The sequence below is a fragment of the Sinocyclocheilus grahami genome, unplaced genomic scaffold, assembly GCF_001515645.1.
Source record: "Sinocyclocheilus grahami isolate Dianchi unplaced genomic scaffold, SAMN03320097.WGS_v1.1 scaffold657.1, whole genome shotgun sequence".
NCBI lineage: Eukaryota > Metazoa > Chordata > Actinopteri > Cypriniformes > Cyprinidae > Sinocyclocheilus > Sinocyclocheilus grahami.
In genome coordinates this window covers 216,214-234,443 of record NW_015505836.1, presented here as the reverse complement: position 1 = coordinate 234,443, position 18,230 = coordinate 216,214, and the positions used below count along the sequence as shown (strand labels likewise).

At 35.4% G+C, this 18,230-nt stretch overlaps 1 protein-coding gene across 1 annotated transcript in view; it reads left to right on the top strand.

The window, feature by feature from the left end:
• The window catches only part of LOC107558735 (cadherin-11-like), a 77,908-nt gene that overhangs the window by 57,568 nt on the left and 2,110 nt on the right, over positions 1-18,230 (top strand). Inside the window, exons 6-13 of the mRNA XM_016242403.1 lie at positions 2,039-2,220; positions 6,933-7,189; positions 8,865-9,001; positions 9,659-9,780; positions 11,592-11,709; positions 12,752-13,078; positions 14,793-14,997; positions 16,765-17,131. Coding sequence (XP_016097889.1) covers positions 2,039-2,220; positions 6,933-7,189; positions 8,865-9,001; positions 9,659-9,780; positions 11,592-11,709; positions 12,752-13,078; positions 14,793-14,997; positions 16,765-17,131 — 1,715 coding nt within the window. The remainder of the gene's footprint in view (positions 1-2,038; positions 2,221-6,932; positions 7,190-8,864; positions 9,002-9,658; positions 9,781-11,591; positions 11,710-12,751; positions 13,079-14,792; positions 14,998-16,764; positions 17,132-18,230) is intronic.

Genomic DNA, 18,230 nt, shown 5'->3' with positions numbered 1-18,230 from the left:
TCTATCTATCTATCTATCTATCTATCTATCTATCTATCTATCTATCTATCTATCTATCTATCTATCTATCTATCTATCTATCTATCTGTCTGTCTGTCTGTCTGTCTGTCTGTCTGTCTGTCTGTCTGTCGGTCTGTCGGTCTGTCTGTCTGTCTGTCTGTCTGTCTGTCAATGTGTCTGTCTATTTTTTATATTGTATTTTTATTTTATTTTTAATTTTTCTTAGATTTCATTTTTCATTTTATGTATTTTTTTCTGATTTTGTTTTGGTCATTTTGTGTGCTTTTTCATTTTTGTTGTTTTTAAATAGTAACCATAGTAACCACATAGCAACACATTAAACACTCAGAACACCCTAGCAACCGCATAGCAACATGCTAAAATTTGTAACCCCTTAATAACAGCATAGCGATGATGGTAGCCATCCAAAACACCCTAGCAATCACATAGCAACACATTGGAAACCACATAATGCACTACAAATATCCTAGCAAATACTCTGCAACCACATATCAACACCCTGACAGCCACATGTCAATGTGTTAAAAACATTCAAAAACCAACTGCATAGCAACACCCTGGCAACCACCAAAAAACACTTAGAACACCCTTGCAAAAACCTAATAACATCCTTACACTCTAGCAACAGCATAGCCAAAAAATGGAAAACACTTAAAAACACCCTAGCAACCACCTAAAAATGCCCTAGTAAACACTCAGATCACTCTAGTAGCCACATAGCAACACCCTGGCAACCACAATGTGCACTAAAATGACTTAAAACACCCTAGCAAACATTCAGAACACTTTTGCAAGCACAAAGCAACACCCTGGCAACCACATAGCAATGGGCTAAACAGTATTACACTCTCTTTTTTCTGCGTCTCTGATATCCTCTTTCCAAAAGCATGTTTGGAATTTGTGGAATTAATAATTCGTGTTTCTGCAGCAAATACTGTAATGATGCTCCTCAAACATTCTTTTTCTAAAACTTAGGAAATTCTGCAATTAGTTTTATTCTGAATCACTTTATTCTATCTATCTATCTATCTATCTATCTATCTATCTATCTATCTATCTATCTATCTATCTATCTATCTATCTATCTATCTATCTATCTATCTATCTATCTATCTATCTGTCTATCTCACTCTCTCACTCTCCCTCTCTTTCTCTCTATCTATCTATCTATCTATCTATCTATCTATCTATCTATCTATCTATCTATCTATCTATCTATCTATCTATCTATCTATCTATCTATCTATCTATCTATCTATCTATCTGTCTGTCTGTCTGTCTGTCTGTCTGTCTAACTATTCGTCTGTCCATCCATCCATCCAAGCTTTTATCACACTTACTGTTACTCATATTTAAAATTAGGGATTGATCCAATAAAATTCATTAATATAAAATAAAAAAACAGAGTAAACTTAGTAACTGATCCGTTTGTGGTACAAACATGAATTATTATGGTCCAGAATATCACTCTTTTGACTTGATCCAGTAAGCAACCACCCAAATCACCCTAGAAACCACATAAAAGTGAACTGAGAACCACTCAGAACTCTTTGGCAACACATTTGTTTTTGTTATGGTGATTGATCATGGTATAAGATCTGATGCGTGTCTCTCGTGTGAGATGAGAAACACTTTTCATTCTCTTATGGAATGCAGTAGATTGCCTGCGTTATTTGCGGTCTCTAATTAGGTTTAAACAGACTCAGGCAGGTTTTCTCTTTTTTAGAGTTTAATTTTTTGCCCGCGATAGCTGCCGCACACGAAGACAGACGAGCCGGTTGTTAAACTGTCTTATAACTGCAGAAAAACTGTCTGTGAGAACAAAAGGCAAGGCATGGCTTCCTTTGCAGTGTTTTTTGTTTTTATAAAAATCTAGTTTAGGATGGAGGTCAGATTGATTTGAAATGGCTATAGGGGGTTTGTATGAATGCCTTTCACATATAATGAGATTAATGAAGATGTTCTAATTTGAGTGTTTTTGCCTGATTATTTTCTACACCATCTCTGTTTCCTGCAGGTATGTGGTCCTTTTCTGTCTCTGAACTGGCCATCCCCGGGGTAGAGATTGGTCGTCTGTCGGCAACAGATGCAGACCTGGGTGAAAACGCTCGGATGGATTTTATAATCGTGGACGGAGAGGCAGGGGACACCTTCAACATAACTGGATTGAACCAGGAGGCTGTGATTTTGTTAAACAAGGTGGGAGTGGAGAAATGGAAATACCTACAGTAATGTTGTTTTCTTTCATATATTCCCAAATGAGAAGCAAATCCAATTTTATGCTGTATCTGACTCAAAACTGTTCAGTTGTTTGTCTTAACAGTAAAAAACGCACAAGTAGTGAATGAGTGAGCGGGTTCAGACACAGCATGTACTATATGAATATGCATATAAGCAAAGATAATAGTAAACTTTCCCATTTTCTGTTCTCTTTGCCTATACAGACATTCTCTTATGTTGTTAGACATCGTATTGATGCTTTCATTACTATGGCAACCAATGTAGCTGCACCACATATGGATTACATTGACCGTCTAAACGAATAAATTCTATTTCATTACTTGCAAAATGACAGTATTAGTCTCAAAGGATGAATGTAGCAAATATGCAGCATTAGAAAAGCTATAGATTGGAGGATGGTTCATTTTGAATGTGGCTAGTGAACAACTAGCAACTGCATAACAGCTGGTGTTATTTTAGTTTTATAGTAAAAACACTATAATAGAATATACATTCTATTATAGTATTTTTTATAAAGTATTTTTATTTTATTTTGAATTTTTCTTAGATTTCATTTTTCATGTATTTTTTAGTGATTTTGTTTTGGTCATTTTGTGCTTTTTTAATTTTTGTTGTTTTTAAATAGTAACCATAGTAACCACATAGCAACACATTAAACACTCAGAACACCCTAGCAACCGCATAGCAACATGCTAAAATTTGTAACCCCTTAATAACAGCATAGCGATGATGGTAGCCATCCAAAACACCCTAGCAATCACATAGCAACACCTTGGCAACCACATAATGCACTACAAATATCCTAGCAAATACTCTGCAACCACATATCAACACCCTGACAGCCACATGTCAATGTGTTAAAAACATTCAAAAAACAACTGCATAGCAACACCCTGGCAACCACCCAAAAACACTTAGAACACCCTTGCAAAAACCTAATAACATCCTTACACTCTAGCAACAGCATAGCCACAAATGGAAAACACCCTAGCAACCACCTAAAAATGCCCTAGTAAACACTCAGATCACTCTAGCAGCCACATAGCAACTCCCTGGCAACCACAATGTGCACTAAAAATGCACTAAAATGACTTAAAACACCCCAGCAAACATTCAGAACACTTTTGCAACACCCTGGCAACCACATAGCAATGGGCTAAAACAGTCTGAGCACCTTAACAACTGCATAGGAACACCCTGGCAACCCAAAGGCTGAATGTGGCAAATATGCAGTGTTAGAAAAGCAGTAGATTGAGGGCTGGGCTCTTTTGAGTGTGGCTAGTGAGCATCTATGCAAAACCCTAGCAACACCCTGATAACTACCCAGAGCACTCAAGCAACTGCATAGCAACACATTAAAATCACTCAGCAACCACCTAGTAATGCCCTAGCAAAACTCAGAATACTCTAGCAACCACATAGCAGCACCCTGGCAACCACAAGCCAGTGCACTAAAAATAACTACCCTAGTAACCCCATAACAACATACCAAAAACACTCTAAATGCTTATGACGCTACAGAGCAACAGCCTGGGAACCACCAACAGTGCCTAAGTATTGTGGTAATACACTGGCAAGCATCCTTCAGAAAGTGAAACGCTTAAGTTGTATTTACGTTGTATTTATTCAGAATAGTGAAAGGGCAAAGTAAAAAGCAAAGCAATAACAAAGAAAGAAGTTCCAGCAGAATGAATCGCAAATGAGTTAAATTGACTCTGAGTTCAAATGTAAATGAGGATAATCTGCAGCGCAAATGTCTGCCAGTGAACATGCATATTAGCGCCGACGGAAAGAGAATTTAACCTGCGGCCCCCGGAGAGACCTCATCACAGCGCACACAGGCAGCTGTTATTTAAATACAAACTTCGCAGGGACTGAAAATGTGCATTTCATATAAAAGGACTTTGTGTGATGGTAAGTCACACGTAACTAATTGAAAAGAGAAAAGATTCCACCTTTTAGACTAATCAAAATAAGCAAACTGTAAAATGAATCGCAAGCTATTTTCTGCCCTGACAAGTGCTTATAAAGACAGATATGCATGTGTCTGTGTGTGAGTAAGAGATCTTTACCCAGCCGCTGAGCTCAATACTTCAATGACAGGTGTGTGCGTGTGTGTGTGTCTCTGTGTGTGTGTGTGTGTGTGTGTGTGTGCTAGTTAAAGACACAGCCAGAATAAACATAACAAGGAGAGACGCGTATAAAAAGAAAACAGGAAAGAGAAGGTTGCGAGGAACGAGATGAGTCAGAGACACGGGGGGAGAAGGGAAAAGATTGAATACGAAAAGCAAATTAGACAGAGGAAGAGCGCGGGGAGACTAATGCCGCTGAGTAACAAGGGAGAGGAAATGCATGGAAATGTTGATTAACACATGGCTGTAGTTCAAGTGACAGAGCTTTTCATGTGTGTTAGTGGCTCTCAGCGCTGCTTATGCCCACTGCTCCACTGCACACCACTTCTACAGGCCTTACAGTACTTGATTATATATTTTGCAGCATTTTATTTTTCTCCTCAAGTCCACTTATACTTTTAGTTATGGCTCAGAGCTATGACCCAAATCCTATGTCATGATATGATGAATTGTATTTTACAATAACAGTACCTATGATAGTTGTTTTGTCTGTAAATTCATAATGGTTTATGTGTTCTATCTATCTATCTATCTATCTATCTATCTATCTATCTATCTATCTATCTATCTATCTATCTATCTATCTATCTATCTATCTATCTATCTGTCTATCTGTCTATCCGTCTGTCCGTCTGTCCGTCTGTCTGTCTGTCTAATATCTATCTATCTATCTATCTATCTATCTATCTATCTATCTATCTATCTATCTATCTATCTATCTATCTATCTTTTCTTGACCTGGTAAGGACTCTAGCCGCTGCATTTTGGACTATCTGTAGCTTGTTTATTGAAGATGCAGGACAACCACCTAGCAGTGCATGTCTGTCTGTCTGTCTGTCTGTCTGTCTGTCTGTCTGTCTGTCTATCTATCTATCTATCTATATGTCTATCTGCCTGTCTGTCTCTCTGTCTCTCTGTCTCTCAGTCTCTCAGTCTTTGTCTATCTATCTAATACATTTTTATTGTTATTTAGTTTTGCAGCACTGTTTTCCACTTTTTCTTTGACCCTTTGGCCAAAAACTACACACACATGCAAATGCAGATGTGAATTCTTGGCCAATGCATTTCAAGCTCACATTTTGGAATGCAGCAACGCATGAAATTGAGCTTCAGTAGCCAGAAGCATTCGCTACGGCCCCTTTAAAGGCCCTGTATGTTATGCAAATACAGTTGGGTTGGGTATCGTTTGAATTAGATCAATTCCGATTCTGCTTATCGATTCCCATTTTTTTATCGATTCCCAGTTTCAATTCCAATGTGATTAAGTAATGATATCAAGCATTTATCCTGTGTCTCTTATTTGCAAACCATTTATTGGAGTTGAATACCATGAACAAAAATCAACAGGCTACATAAAAACTGGACTCTTTAAGAGCTGTTTGTGTGCAAAATAGAACTGCATGATTCTGGATACATTTTTTATTTTTTTTTTTATTTTTTTACCAAGGGAAGTTGTAGTTCTCTCATGATTCTGAAGAAAAACATTAGACAACTAAACAAAATCACATGTAATTTATGAATTAATGATTAAATGACTCACTCAAGATATACTTGTTTCATTACTGGATGATTCAGTGTTCTTGAACGAATCTCTTGTATGATTCAAAGACAAATACATTTTACCAGCCCCTTTTCGCCACCTACTGACGTAACAATGTAATCGATAAATCTTCATTTGACATGTCAAATTACTTTCAAAAGGTGATTTACTTTAATCTTTAACGATCTATTAAAACGATCTTTGTTATGTTGGTGGTGACACCTCTCTTGCAACATGTTTAGCTATCACAGATATCATACTTAGCTTTTTTGGCTTCTGATCGCTAATGTAGCCAAACTTTGGAGCGCTTAGATTAGCGAGCAAGGTCCTGGCAGATCGCTAGGTCCGGTCCTCACAGATGAAGGGAAAAAAAGCACATAGGAATCGATAGGCGGAATTGAAATTTTTATTTGACAAGTATCCGATTCCTGACCTTAAGTATCCGATTCTAGAATCGGAATCAATTTTCGATTCCCAACCCTATTGACGCCTCCCTTAAAGTCAACATGACATGAAAAAATTGACCTCATTTACTTTCTTGACAGGCTCATAATATCGGTCCTGTTATTTTACATCACTTGCATCTTCTGATACTTTGATTGTGGACACCTACGGTTCTTCAATGTCATCGTGTCTAGCATCAGAAGTGCATCCACAACCCCTAATACAGTTCTGAAGCGGTTATTGATGTTAATATAACCACATCCATGACTTCCTTCCATCTTAATACCAGCAGAGCAATCCCTGCAGTCGTTTAAGTTACGAAGAGCTGAAACTCAGACACATTGCTTTTTTTGATGCTTTATATAGGTTTTTTTGTAATCTACTGAGGTGCAGAGATGAAAAATGAGTGAACGTGGGAGTTTCAGCATCTCACTGAAATGAAAAGATATTTTAGAGCCCCTTCCTGGTGCCAAAACAGTAAAACGAATGCTGGTGTATGTGAGTTTCACTAAAGTAATGTTTTATGAGGAAGTGTTTTTTATCTTGAACACCAGGCCGTGGACTACGAGAGGCGAAGCACCTACTCTCTTGCGGTGGAGGTGCAAAACCCAAACGTGGACTCGCGGTTCCTCAGACGAGGTCCGTTCAAGGACCGGGCAATGGTGCGCATCACGGTTCTGAACGCAGACGAGCCGCCGAAGTTCTCCCGCTCGCGGTACCGGCTGGATGTGTCGGAAAACTGCCCTCCGGCATGTGTGGTGGGAAGAGTGGCCGCCGTGGACCCGGATACAGGCCTCAGTAACAACATCAAGTAAACACAATTTTTTCACCTTGTTTACTCAGTATGACTTGCTTTTATCTAGTCAGACATACATGTATGGGTGAATCTCACAAGAACACATTGGTCACTCCAAAATCAATGCAAAAGTATTTTCTATACAGAAAATGAGTTTGTTTATTTGCTTTGTTTTTAGGAGAGTCCCATTATTTTGCATTGTGACCTTTTCATGATAATGAAGCGAATCACCCCCAAATCCTTATTGCCATAATGTATTATTTATTTATTTTTTATTTTTCATTATTCTTAATGTTGATGCTCAGATCTAATTTCTTTAATACGGTAATTTTGCAATGTTTTTAATTAAAAATTTCAGCATAATTTAAAGGCAGCACATATTAAGCAAATACTACTATGTGTGAGTGTTTCTTCAGCTGTGGCTACTTTTATATGCCAGGGACTTTTGAAGGCTACATTAAAACAGAAAATTACATTTTGGAAACTTTTTAGCATGTCCTTATAATTGATTTGTGCTGTTTTCAAATACATTTTATTATTATACTTTATTTACCCAAGTTTCAGACTTTTAATTTAAAACTTCAAAAATATGAAAATTAATGATTAAAAAATGTATTATTTTAAAACCAGATCTAAACAAAGAGCCACATCTATATTTGTTAATTTTTTTATAAATTATGACTACCAAGGCATTAGTAAAGAGCTTGAGATAAAATATGAAACATGTACAAAGAAAAATATATTTTAAAACAGAATATTTTAGCATGCATTATTTCCAGTTAAGATGTAATTTTGTCAATTACACAATTTGTGTGTAATAATAGGAGTTAAAATAATATTTAATTGTATTTAGGACAAAATTGTATTTTTTAATTTAGGAGTTTATTTAGGATAATAATTATACAAAAAAAATTTAATTACCACCATAGATTGAGACTGTGTGTGTGTGTAATGTTTTTAATATACTGTAATGTTTTTTACAGTTCTCTGATGCTCATCCAGGCTGCATTTATTTGATTGAAAATACAGAAAAATACAGTAATATGGTAAAATATTAATACAATTTAAAATAACTGTTTTCTATTTTAATCTAACAATATAAGTCTTTATTATCACCTTTTATCAATCTAACGCATCCCTGCTGGATAAAAATATTAATTTCTTAAAAAAAAATACTGACCCCGAACCTTCGAACTGTAGCGTACATTGTTACAAAAGATTTCTATTTTGAATAAATGCTTTTCTTTTTAACTTTTTATTCCTTAAAGAATCCTGCAAAAAATTATCACGGGGTCCAAAAAAATATTAAGCAGCACAACTGTTTTCAAGCAGCAAATCAGCATATTAGAATGATTTCTGAAGGATCATGTGACACTGAAGACTGGAGTAATGATGCTGAAAATTCAGCTTTGCATCACATAGATTCCTTGATTTTGGGGTGAAATATCACAATGACATGGTTTTGACAGGTTTTTGTGAGTTTTACCCACACAGCACATACAGTTTTTACATTATTAGTTAAAAAAACCTCATACTGCATCATGTTTCTGTCTGCCAGGGGAAGCATGTGGGCTGTTTCCACTTAACCTGTTCCGTTTCACTTGCTTAACTGGCTTATTGATGCACTGGATCCTTTATATCTTCTAATCTGTCTGCCCTCCTTCTTTTATTCCTGTCCATTTCTTCTCAGGTACTCAATTGATCCCGAGTCGGACCCCGAGGCGCTGTTCCGTATCGCCTCTGACAATGGCCTCATCACCACCACCGTGGAATTGGATCGGGAACAGGAGCAATGGCATAACATTACCGTCATCGCCACACAGAGAGGTACCAGAACTCCTCTGCACCGCCGCCGCTCTTAAAGGCACATCACATCAGTTCTGAGCGCCTGACAATTTCACACAGGTAGCAGCGTGTAATCGGCCCACAGGAAGGCTATTACTTCTGTGGCGGCCGTGGACATGAAAGCTCATGGCAGAGACACGCGCGAACAGAAGTGGAAGAGAAAGGGATAATACTGTAGAATGAAAAGTGGGATTGCTTTTGAGTCCGGTCCACCCCAGCTCAAGGTCACCCGTTTGTGCTTCCCGTTGGCCCTCGTAAAACACTATCTTGCATTCTCAGAAGTCACTCTGAGTCTTTAGTGGATTTGTTCAGCTTATATTCAGTAATTACTTTCATATTAGACACACGCTCTGAGTGCGATAAGTATGCTTCTGTTATGGCTTTATGTAATGTCATGAACATCAGATGACGTTCGGGCCACTTCTGCTCGTGATGTAACGTTATGTCCCAAAAGAGTAAAGAGCGTATGGAGAACAGTAAGGAGACAGATTGGAGTTAACTTCTGTTTCATGGTCAGTAAGATTTAGCTGACCTACTTGCGGCTTAAAAGCTTTTGATTTCTAACTTTCTTTGCTTTTTATTTATATATATATATATATATATATATATCCTGTCATGCTGTTCTTTTCTGTTTCTTAGACAGCCCCAACCAAGTCACCAGGGCAGCGGTTGCCATAGAGACGCTGGACCTCAATGACAATGCCCCCGAGCTGGACCGAGAATACAACACGTCCGTGTGCGACTCCAGCGCTGCTGGACAGGTCAGTGATCTCTGACCCTTTAAAGCCTGCAGAGGAAAGGGTCTGTGAATAATGAAGCGCGGTCTGCTTTAAAAGATTATTGTGGCCAAGAAGCATCCACAATGGAAGACAACCAGACATAAATTTTATGCAATTTGTGTGGGAAAAAATGAGATACTCAAAAAAATTCAAATAAAGTTTATAAAAAAAATATAAAATAAAATATATAAAAATATATAAAAATAAATATGACACAAACAAATAAATACATTTATTAAAATAACTGCAGTATACCTCTCATTTGTTTTTGTCTTTGGGTTAAAAAAAAATGGAAGACAACCAGGCAGAATTTATGTGCAATTTGTGTTTGGATTAGCTGAAAAATATGATATAAAAATAAAGTGAAATAAAATATATACAAATATAAAATAAATTACAAAAATAAAACATTATTAAAATAAACAGCAGTACCTCACAAGTGTTTGCATTAGATACATTTATTTATTGTTTGTTTGTATTATTGTTATTATTATTTGTATTTATATATTTATTTATTTATGTATTTATTTGCACATTGGTGTTTTATCATTGGGTTGGGTTATAAAATTATGAATGGATGTTGTCTCTTGTCATATTGCTTTTATATTAAACAACAAACTATTTGTGAATAATAATAATAATAATAATAATAATAATAATGATAATAATAATAATTTATTGGACATTTTATTTGGGCTGTGTGTCTAGCAACACTTCTTAACCACATTAAAATTAATAATGCATGTCATCTTTTGTCATATTGGCTTTAGAATATGGTGACAAAAGCAATATGATAAGCACACACATACACACACACACACACACACACACACACATACAGAAAACATGTTGAATATATTGGAATAAACAATTCTTCCAAGTAATATAAATGACTGAGATGCTTGATCCTGATTGGTCAATGGCAGCAATCTGTATTAAAATATTAAAGTAACATTTAAAAAAAAAATATATATAACAATTCAATAAAATATATAAAATAAAATATTAAATATAAAATAAAAGATGGGAAAATAATAGACAATAAAAAACAAGAATACATTTATTCAAATAAACAGTAGTATACCTCTTAAGTATTTGTGAATATTATTAATAATAATAATTATTATTTGTTGCACATTGGTTTGTGTGCTTAACAACAGCCCACAGTAAAATTACTAATGCATGTCATATTGGCAAAGCAATTTAATAAAAGACACCAGTGTTCAATAATAAACAATTCTTCTGGAATAAACAAATCTGAGATGCTTATTTCTGATTGGTCAATAGCAGCATTCTGCAATAAAGTAATATATTGCATAATGAATCACTGCTCCAGGCAACTGATTTCCTACAATAGCTGTGGCATATTCAAATCATTTACTTTCCCATCATAATTGCATGTCCATTGAATATTTATGTGGCAAGTAGCCATATAATAAGTAGAATTATGTGCTGTCAGCTGGACGTTTACGCTCAATAAATCCCTTCACCTATTTCTGATCACTCTGTCAGGGTTTCTTTTACAATAGTTATCAGCTGACCGATCAATTATAATACTTTCTGCATTTCTGAGGGAAAAGTGACCCGGCATGCTACGCTTTAAATAGATTCGTTCACCAAAGGCATTTCAGAAAAGCAGATTTCTATAAGCGACTGATATTGATGCAGTGCACAGTGAGTCAGCCCAAACATGACGTGGCGTGTTAGACTGCTAATCCTTTATCCGTTCAACAGCAGAAAACTGTCTTATTTGCACAAATCACTGTATCAGTCTTTCTTCATTTGCGTTTCAGGTGGTGCAGGTGATTCGAGCGACGGATAAAGACCAAAGCAGCCACAACTCTCCTATCCACTTCAGCATTCCCGCAGAGTCCAGCAGCACGCTCAACTTCTCCATCAGAGAGCGGGGAGGTGCGCTCGCTTCTCCTGTCATCCATCCGTCTTTTCTTCCCCATCAGTTTTCCTCATCTCCCTCCCGGTCTCTGTCCAGACATATATCCTCCTTCATTACGCTCATCCATTTATCTTTTTTGTCACATTCTACTCTGGGTGAACACGGCAAACTCCCTTCTCTGTGCTCCGGCAGTCCGTTCCTTCATTTCGCTCATTTGTCCTGTCCGCCGCTTCAATCTGCTGATTTCTAATTTGCTTTAAGGAATGGCTCACCCCAAAATGAAAATGTATTCATCATTCATGTCTGACTAAACCCGTTTGCTGTTATTTTTGCAGTGGAACACAAAAAGAGAAATTAGGAAGTCTTGCGTAAAGAAGATATCGCCATAATATATTATAGACAAAATTAATTATAATTTTTATAATGTATTATTTATTTTTCAATTATAATTTATAAATGTAAGCTATATAAATGTTTGTATATATGTGTGTATTATTATTATTATTGTGTGTATAGATATGTTATAAACATTTTATATTTATTAAATATTACATTTATGATTATTATATTATGAAGAACATATACATATTTATTATAATATTATTATATTATAAATATAAGCTATATAAATGTGTGTATGTATTATTATTGTGTGTGTGTATAGATTTTATAAAAATGTTATATTTATTATGATTATTGATTTTTTATTGTTAATTATTATATTACTAAGGACATATATATTTTTTCATATGTATTATATTATTAATATATATTTGTTATATGAAATTATCTGTTCCTCACACTTGGAATAAAATAGAACAGAACAGAATAGAATATAGAATAATAGAATATGAATTTGATAAAAATATTAAAATTATACTTAATTTAATATGTCTATCTTTTCCTTAGCACATAAGGGTCTCTCTCTCGCCATAGAACATAATTACAGTTATTTATTTGCTTAATAAATGTTGCAAAAATCTTGTCCCTTTATTTTTTTTCTCGTAATGTGTCACATGACTGATGCCTTTTTATGTTATTAATTTCTTTTGTTTCCAGACCACACGGCGAGTCTGGTGCTCTTGTCGTCCCTGAAGGCTCTTCCTCGCTCTTCCTCTTTGCCTACTCTAAAAATACCCATAATGCTCCGTGACGGTGCGTCAGACCTCAGCAGCACAGGAACGATTACCGTTACGGTGTGTCCATGCCAAAACGGAGGCATGTGGGCGGAAGAACGAAAACAACAAATGGACGAGAAGGATAAAGCGTCTGTGCCGGACTGGGAGAGGCAGGCGGTGTGTTTGCCTTCACCGTCAAACTCCCCGCTGCTGGGCGTCAGCTCAGCCGCCATGCTGGCCATCCTGGCCTGTGCGTCCACTCTGCTGGGTCAGTTCTGCTTTTCAGTCCGTTTCGTCAGGTTTTGGGATTGCTGCTCGCCCTTCGCTCCGCCTCTATACCCAGCTGGTTTAATGATGTGTTGTTGCTACATCTGTCCATCACTCCCTGTCTTCATCCACCATTGCCTCCTGGCCTGTCTTCAAATTGCAGCTTTTCTTCCATATATATATGTGTGTGTTTTTTTTGGGTCGTTCAAACTTTCCGCCGACCTGCCTCATTGTTTCTCCTCCGTTTGTCAGTTGGATTTGCTAATGAACATGTTTGGGTTTCATTTCTGCACTAAGTCACTCATCATAAACAGCAGTTGATGTGTGCTGAGGGCATCGTATGGCATTTCGAGATTGCGGAACAAGCCACCCTCAAGGTTCCCCAAATGACATTGAACACTCAAACTTTACTAAAAAAGTCAGTGAGAGGTGGAATAGGCATTTTCTACAAATACAAATGGGGTCTTACAGTGTAGCCATATTGCAACATAATTTCCCTCACTGTTTCACCTGCAAATAAAATGGTAGTTTTTTTAAGTAAATAAATGTATACTGTTTTAAAGCCACATTTTCTTAGATTTTTTTTTCCTTTTTAAATATTTTGAAGTCAGCCTTTCATGGGCACCTGCTAAAATGCTCCACAAACGTCCTTTCTGCATCTGAAATTAGTTGTTGTTAACTGGTTAACTTTATCTAACTTGGCTTTACAGAAAATTATGAAAATATGGCAACTCTGTATCATAATGGAAAAAATGCTTGAAATTGGAAGTGCACTAATGTATTTTCTCACTGGGAAGTTTATAGATATTGGCCTTAGTTATAATAGTTTTTTTGGAAGTATTTACCATGATATAATTGCATTTCTGCAAAAATAATGCAATTGTCATTTGTATTTTGTTTTCTTTTCAGATAAAAATTTTAAATTAACAGTGAGGGGAAAAAATTTTAGGAAACACATTGAAAAGACTTAATAATGATTCACTACATTTTTCAGTTTAAATGAATAAATATTAATTTAGTTAAAGGAGTTTGAGTAATTTTGAATCATTTTTAAGAAACTCGTTTTTGGACCATTTTCCATTGCAGTAAAGTGTTCAAGTGTTGCCATATCGCGATGTTAACCACCATTTAAAAACTTTTTTCCAAAAATATTTAAATTCATTCATTCATTCATTCATTGTTATTACAGCTATTTTAAAATAGTTTTTTATACTAGTTTTTCTTTTATGGTTAAATGTTAAAGGATTATGCTTTTAGGAATGATACTGAAAAAAACTCTTGATAATGATTAGTTTAATTTTTGTTTTGAATTTGATTAAAGAAATGATACTTTAAAAATTAAAAAGTTAATACGAAACTAGTTTTTGGATCATTTCCATTGAGGTACAGTGTTTTGCAAGACATCAATATTTCCTTTCAGTCTTTTTATGTATAAAAATTGAAAGAGATGCTCCAAGTGCACACATTTGTCATAGGGAAAACCTGTGAACTGCTATCTAATATGAAATCAGTCTAGCAAGAGAAATAGATAGTTTTAAACACATTAAATGTCAGTGTAATGTCCAAAGGTTGACTTTTAACAATGTCTTTAAACGTTAGGCACCTCTTTTCACTTATTATTAACTGGAAAACAAGAAACTGTCCATTTTGTACCCCATTCATGAAAAGTGGCATTAACTTTCTGTCATTTTCTCTCGCTCTGTTTTGTTTGAAAGTGGTGGCGGCGCTCTCGCTATCGTTGCGAAGGCAGAAACGGGACACTCAGTCTCCCGTGGAGGATGATGAGATCAGGGAGAACATCATCACGTATGATGACGAGGGAGGCGGCGAGGCAGACACGGCCGCTTTCGATATCGCGACCCTGAAGAGCGCCCCCCAGAGCATGCGCAGGGCACAGAGGCTTCAGGACAGCAAGAATATGTGAGTGTGTTTGTGTGTTAACAGTGACTTTGATGTTCACATAAATAGACATCTCATTTCATCATTTGAATCTCCCAGGTTTATTGCTGGCACTATCTGATCTTTTAAATCATATGTCATTTCTTGACATTTGGCTTAGAAAATGCCATATTATATTAATAGCCCATGTGAATCATTCAGCTTGAATATAAGCTGACATTCACCAAAAACACAAACTGGTGTATCTTCCTCTCGAATCTCTGGTTACTCTGAATACGTTCAGTTACTCTAAATGATGTTAAATGTATATCTGATTAATGAGGGCTCTGTACTCAGGAGTGTGTGTGGTTTAATGAGCCTTCACAATGCAAATCTGACAGCTGTTTCAGTGCAAAGTTCATCTAGTTAATATTTATGCCGTTCAAACCCACTCTGTGTTCTAGTCCTCTATCCATCATATTCCTGTTTGATGTCATTGTAATACTCCTGGGCAGGTTGGTGAAATACTTCACACGCGACTATTTTTAAAGACACAACTGACTGTTTTTGAATCGTTGCATTGGGAGTTTCCACTGGGAGTACAACAAATCTTTAAATCAAACAACTTTTTTGGTAACTTAGAAATATCTGGTTTATCTGGTTTTGGTGCAAAGGTTGCAAGGCATGTGGTTTTCTTTTAAAAGCCCAATGAAATGCTCGGATCTGCACAGTTTTCCCAAATTTGGTGATGTACTTCATAATTAAACAGAAGTTGTTTTTTGTTATGTTTATGTAATTGATTACTATCTTAAAGGCGTAACTTTGGAAGCTCATTTCTTGCCACTAAAAATGTATTGTAAATCATAATTGACAAAAACAATCTAAATTATGAGATACTAAGTCATAATTATAAGATAAAGTCTAAATTGTAAGATGCTAAGACATAATTTGAGATTAAAAAGTTGAAATTTTGACAAAAAGTTATAGTTATGACATGTTAAACATATGAGACACTAACATAATTATGAGATAAAAAGTCGAAATTGAGATATTAAGTCCTAATTATGAGGTAAAAGTTAAAATCATGACATGCTTAAGTAATAATTGAGGAAAAAGATGAAATTATGAGATACTAAGTCAAAATTTTTAGATAAATATGATGTCCTAAGTAATAATAGAGGAAAAGGTTGACATTATTAGATACTAATTACGAGATAAACGATGCACAATTATCAAGATATTAGCGATACAAAGTCATAATTATGAGATACCAGTTTCCACAAAAAAAATATTAAGCAGCACAATTGTGCACAATTTATTAATTGATAATAATAAATGTTTCTTAAGCACCAAATCAGCGTAAAGTCATAATTATGAGATAGAAGTGAATGTAGACAAAATGTAATAAGTCCAAATATGAGACAATAAGTCACAATTTTGAGCAATTATGAGATACTAAATCGAAATTTTGACATACTATGGAAAATATCAGAATTATGAAATTAGAAGTCATAATCTAGGGACTGCAGGTGAAAAATAGCCTTCTGGCTAATTCTGGCATATTGACAGAACTGTTTATTAATATGCATTGTCCCTGTAATAAATAAATAAAAAAAATAAAAATTATGAGTTAAAAAGTTAATATTTTCTCATAAATTTGACATTTTGTGTCATATTTTTGACGTATGTTATAATCATAATTAACTTAAACATGATTTATTTTCTTATGTGGCTGAAATATGCTTTTATACTTAACCATTAAACTAATTAATCCATTTTAGATTCCTAATTTCTATTTTATTATAACAGGTATTCTCAGGATAACTTGGACAGCATCAGAACCTTCAGTTGGAGTCAGAGTTTGGGTTTGGACCCGCGCCGTCCCGTCTCTGCACCCCTCTACGGACGGTACTGCTACAGCATCCAGACCCTTCCAGCTTCGAGAAACAGACTTGGCCCATTCAACTCCAGGCTGGATCTCGCCAAACTGGCATACGTTCTTCCCGGCAGCCAAGGCCAGGCAGGCGGCCCTTTAGAATCCGGTTCTGTATTTATCGGCAAGAGCAGGGATGGATCAGAACATAAAAGAGCAGACGGATCCACCGACAGCATTCCGAAAGAGAGCGAGACAGGAAGTGAGCTCATCTCTGAGAGCCACACACTCAGTCGGGATCAGGTATCCTTCCTACCACAAACTATTTATGACATTACAATTGTATGGAGCGCAACAGATGGGTTCTGGGAGTGAAAATCCCATTTATTGTCTCCATATACAAATTGATTTTTAATTATAATTTATAAACTTACCTATACAGACCTACTATGACATCTGAGTATCACGGTCGGCACTTTTGACAACACTACATCTGAGGTTGGTTAGCGCTGAGATGTGCTTCTTTTAAAGCCACAAATCAGTGTGAATTCAACTTAATTTCCACCAAAGATCCACCAATCACAGAGGCTGCTGTTGCTAAAGTATGTGAATGAATATTGTACCAAATGAGCTCATTGGTGGCCAATAGTGAGTCAGTTTCCTATAATCTCAAACTATGTATATTATATTTGTATTATCTAAATATTTGCAATAGCCATAAAATATACTGTTTTGTAGTTATAATACATTGCTAAACATCAATACATTTATTTATTTATTTACATCATGCACATTTCTTCTTGATAAGTAGTTTTTTAATGTTGTGATTCATCTATCCCTTGGTTGGTTGATTTGGGTTAGGGCTTTATTGAAAAAACCTTAATTTAATATATATTTTTAAATTCCTGTGGAGGAAATTAATAAGAAAATCTGTGCTCTCTTTGCTCTCATCTGATTTTTAAATCTTCATGTTATGTTAAAATATTTGTATTGTCTTTAAATCTGAGATCCCAGATGAATGCATTGACTATTGAGGATGCAATAAATTGATCAAAAGTGACAGTAAAGACATTTATAATGTTGCAAAAGATTTCTATTTCAAATATCAAATAAATGCTGTTTTTTACATTTTCTATTTATCAGCGAATCCTGAAAAAAATGGACAGTGAAAATGTCACTAAATGTAAAAAAAAATCTAATTTAAAAATGATTTAATTTGATATTTTTTTAAAATTATTTCAATATTGATAATAATAAAAAATGTTTCTTAAGTATCAAATCAGCACATTAAAGGGATAGTTCACCCAAAAATGAAAATTTGATGTTTATCTGCTTACCCCCAAGGCATCCAAGATGTAGGTTTCTTCAGTAGAACACAAACGAAGATTTTTAACTCAAACCG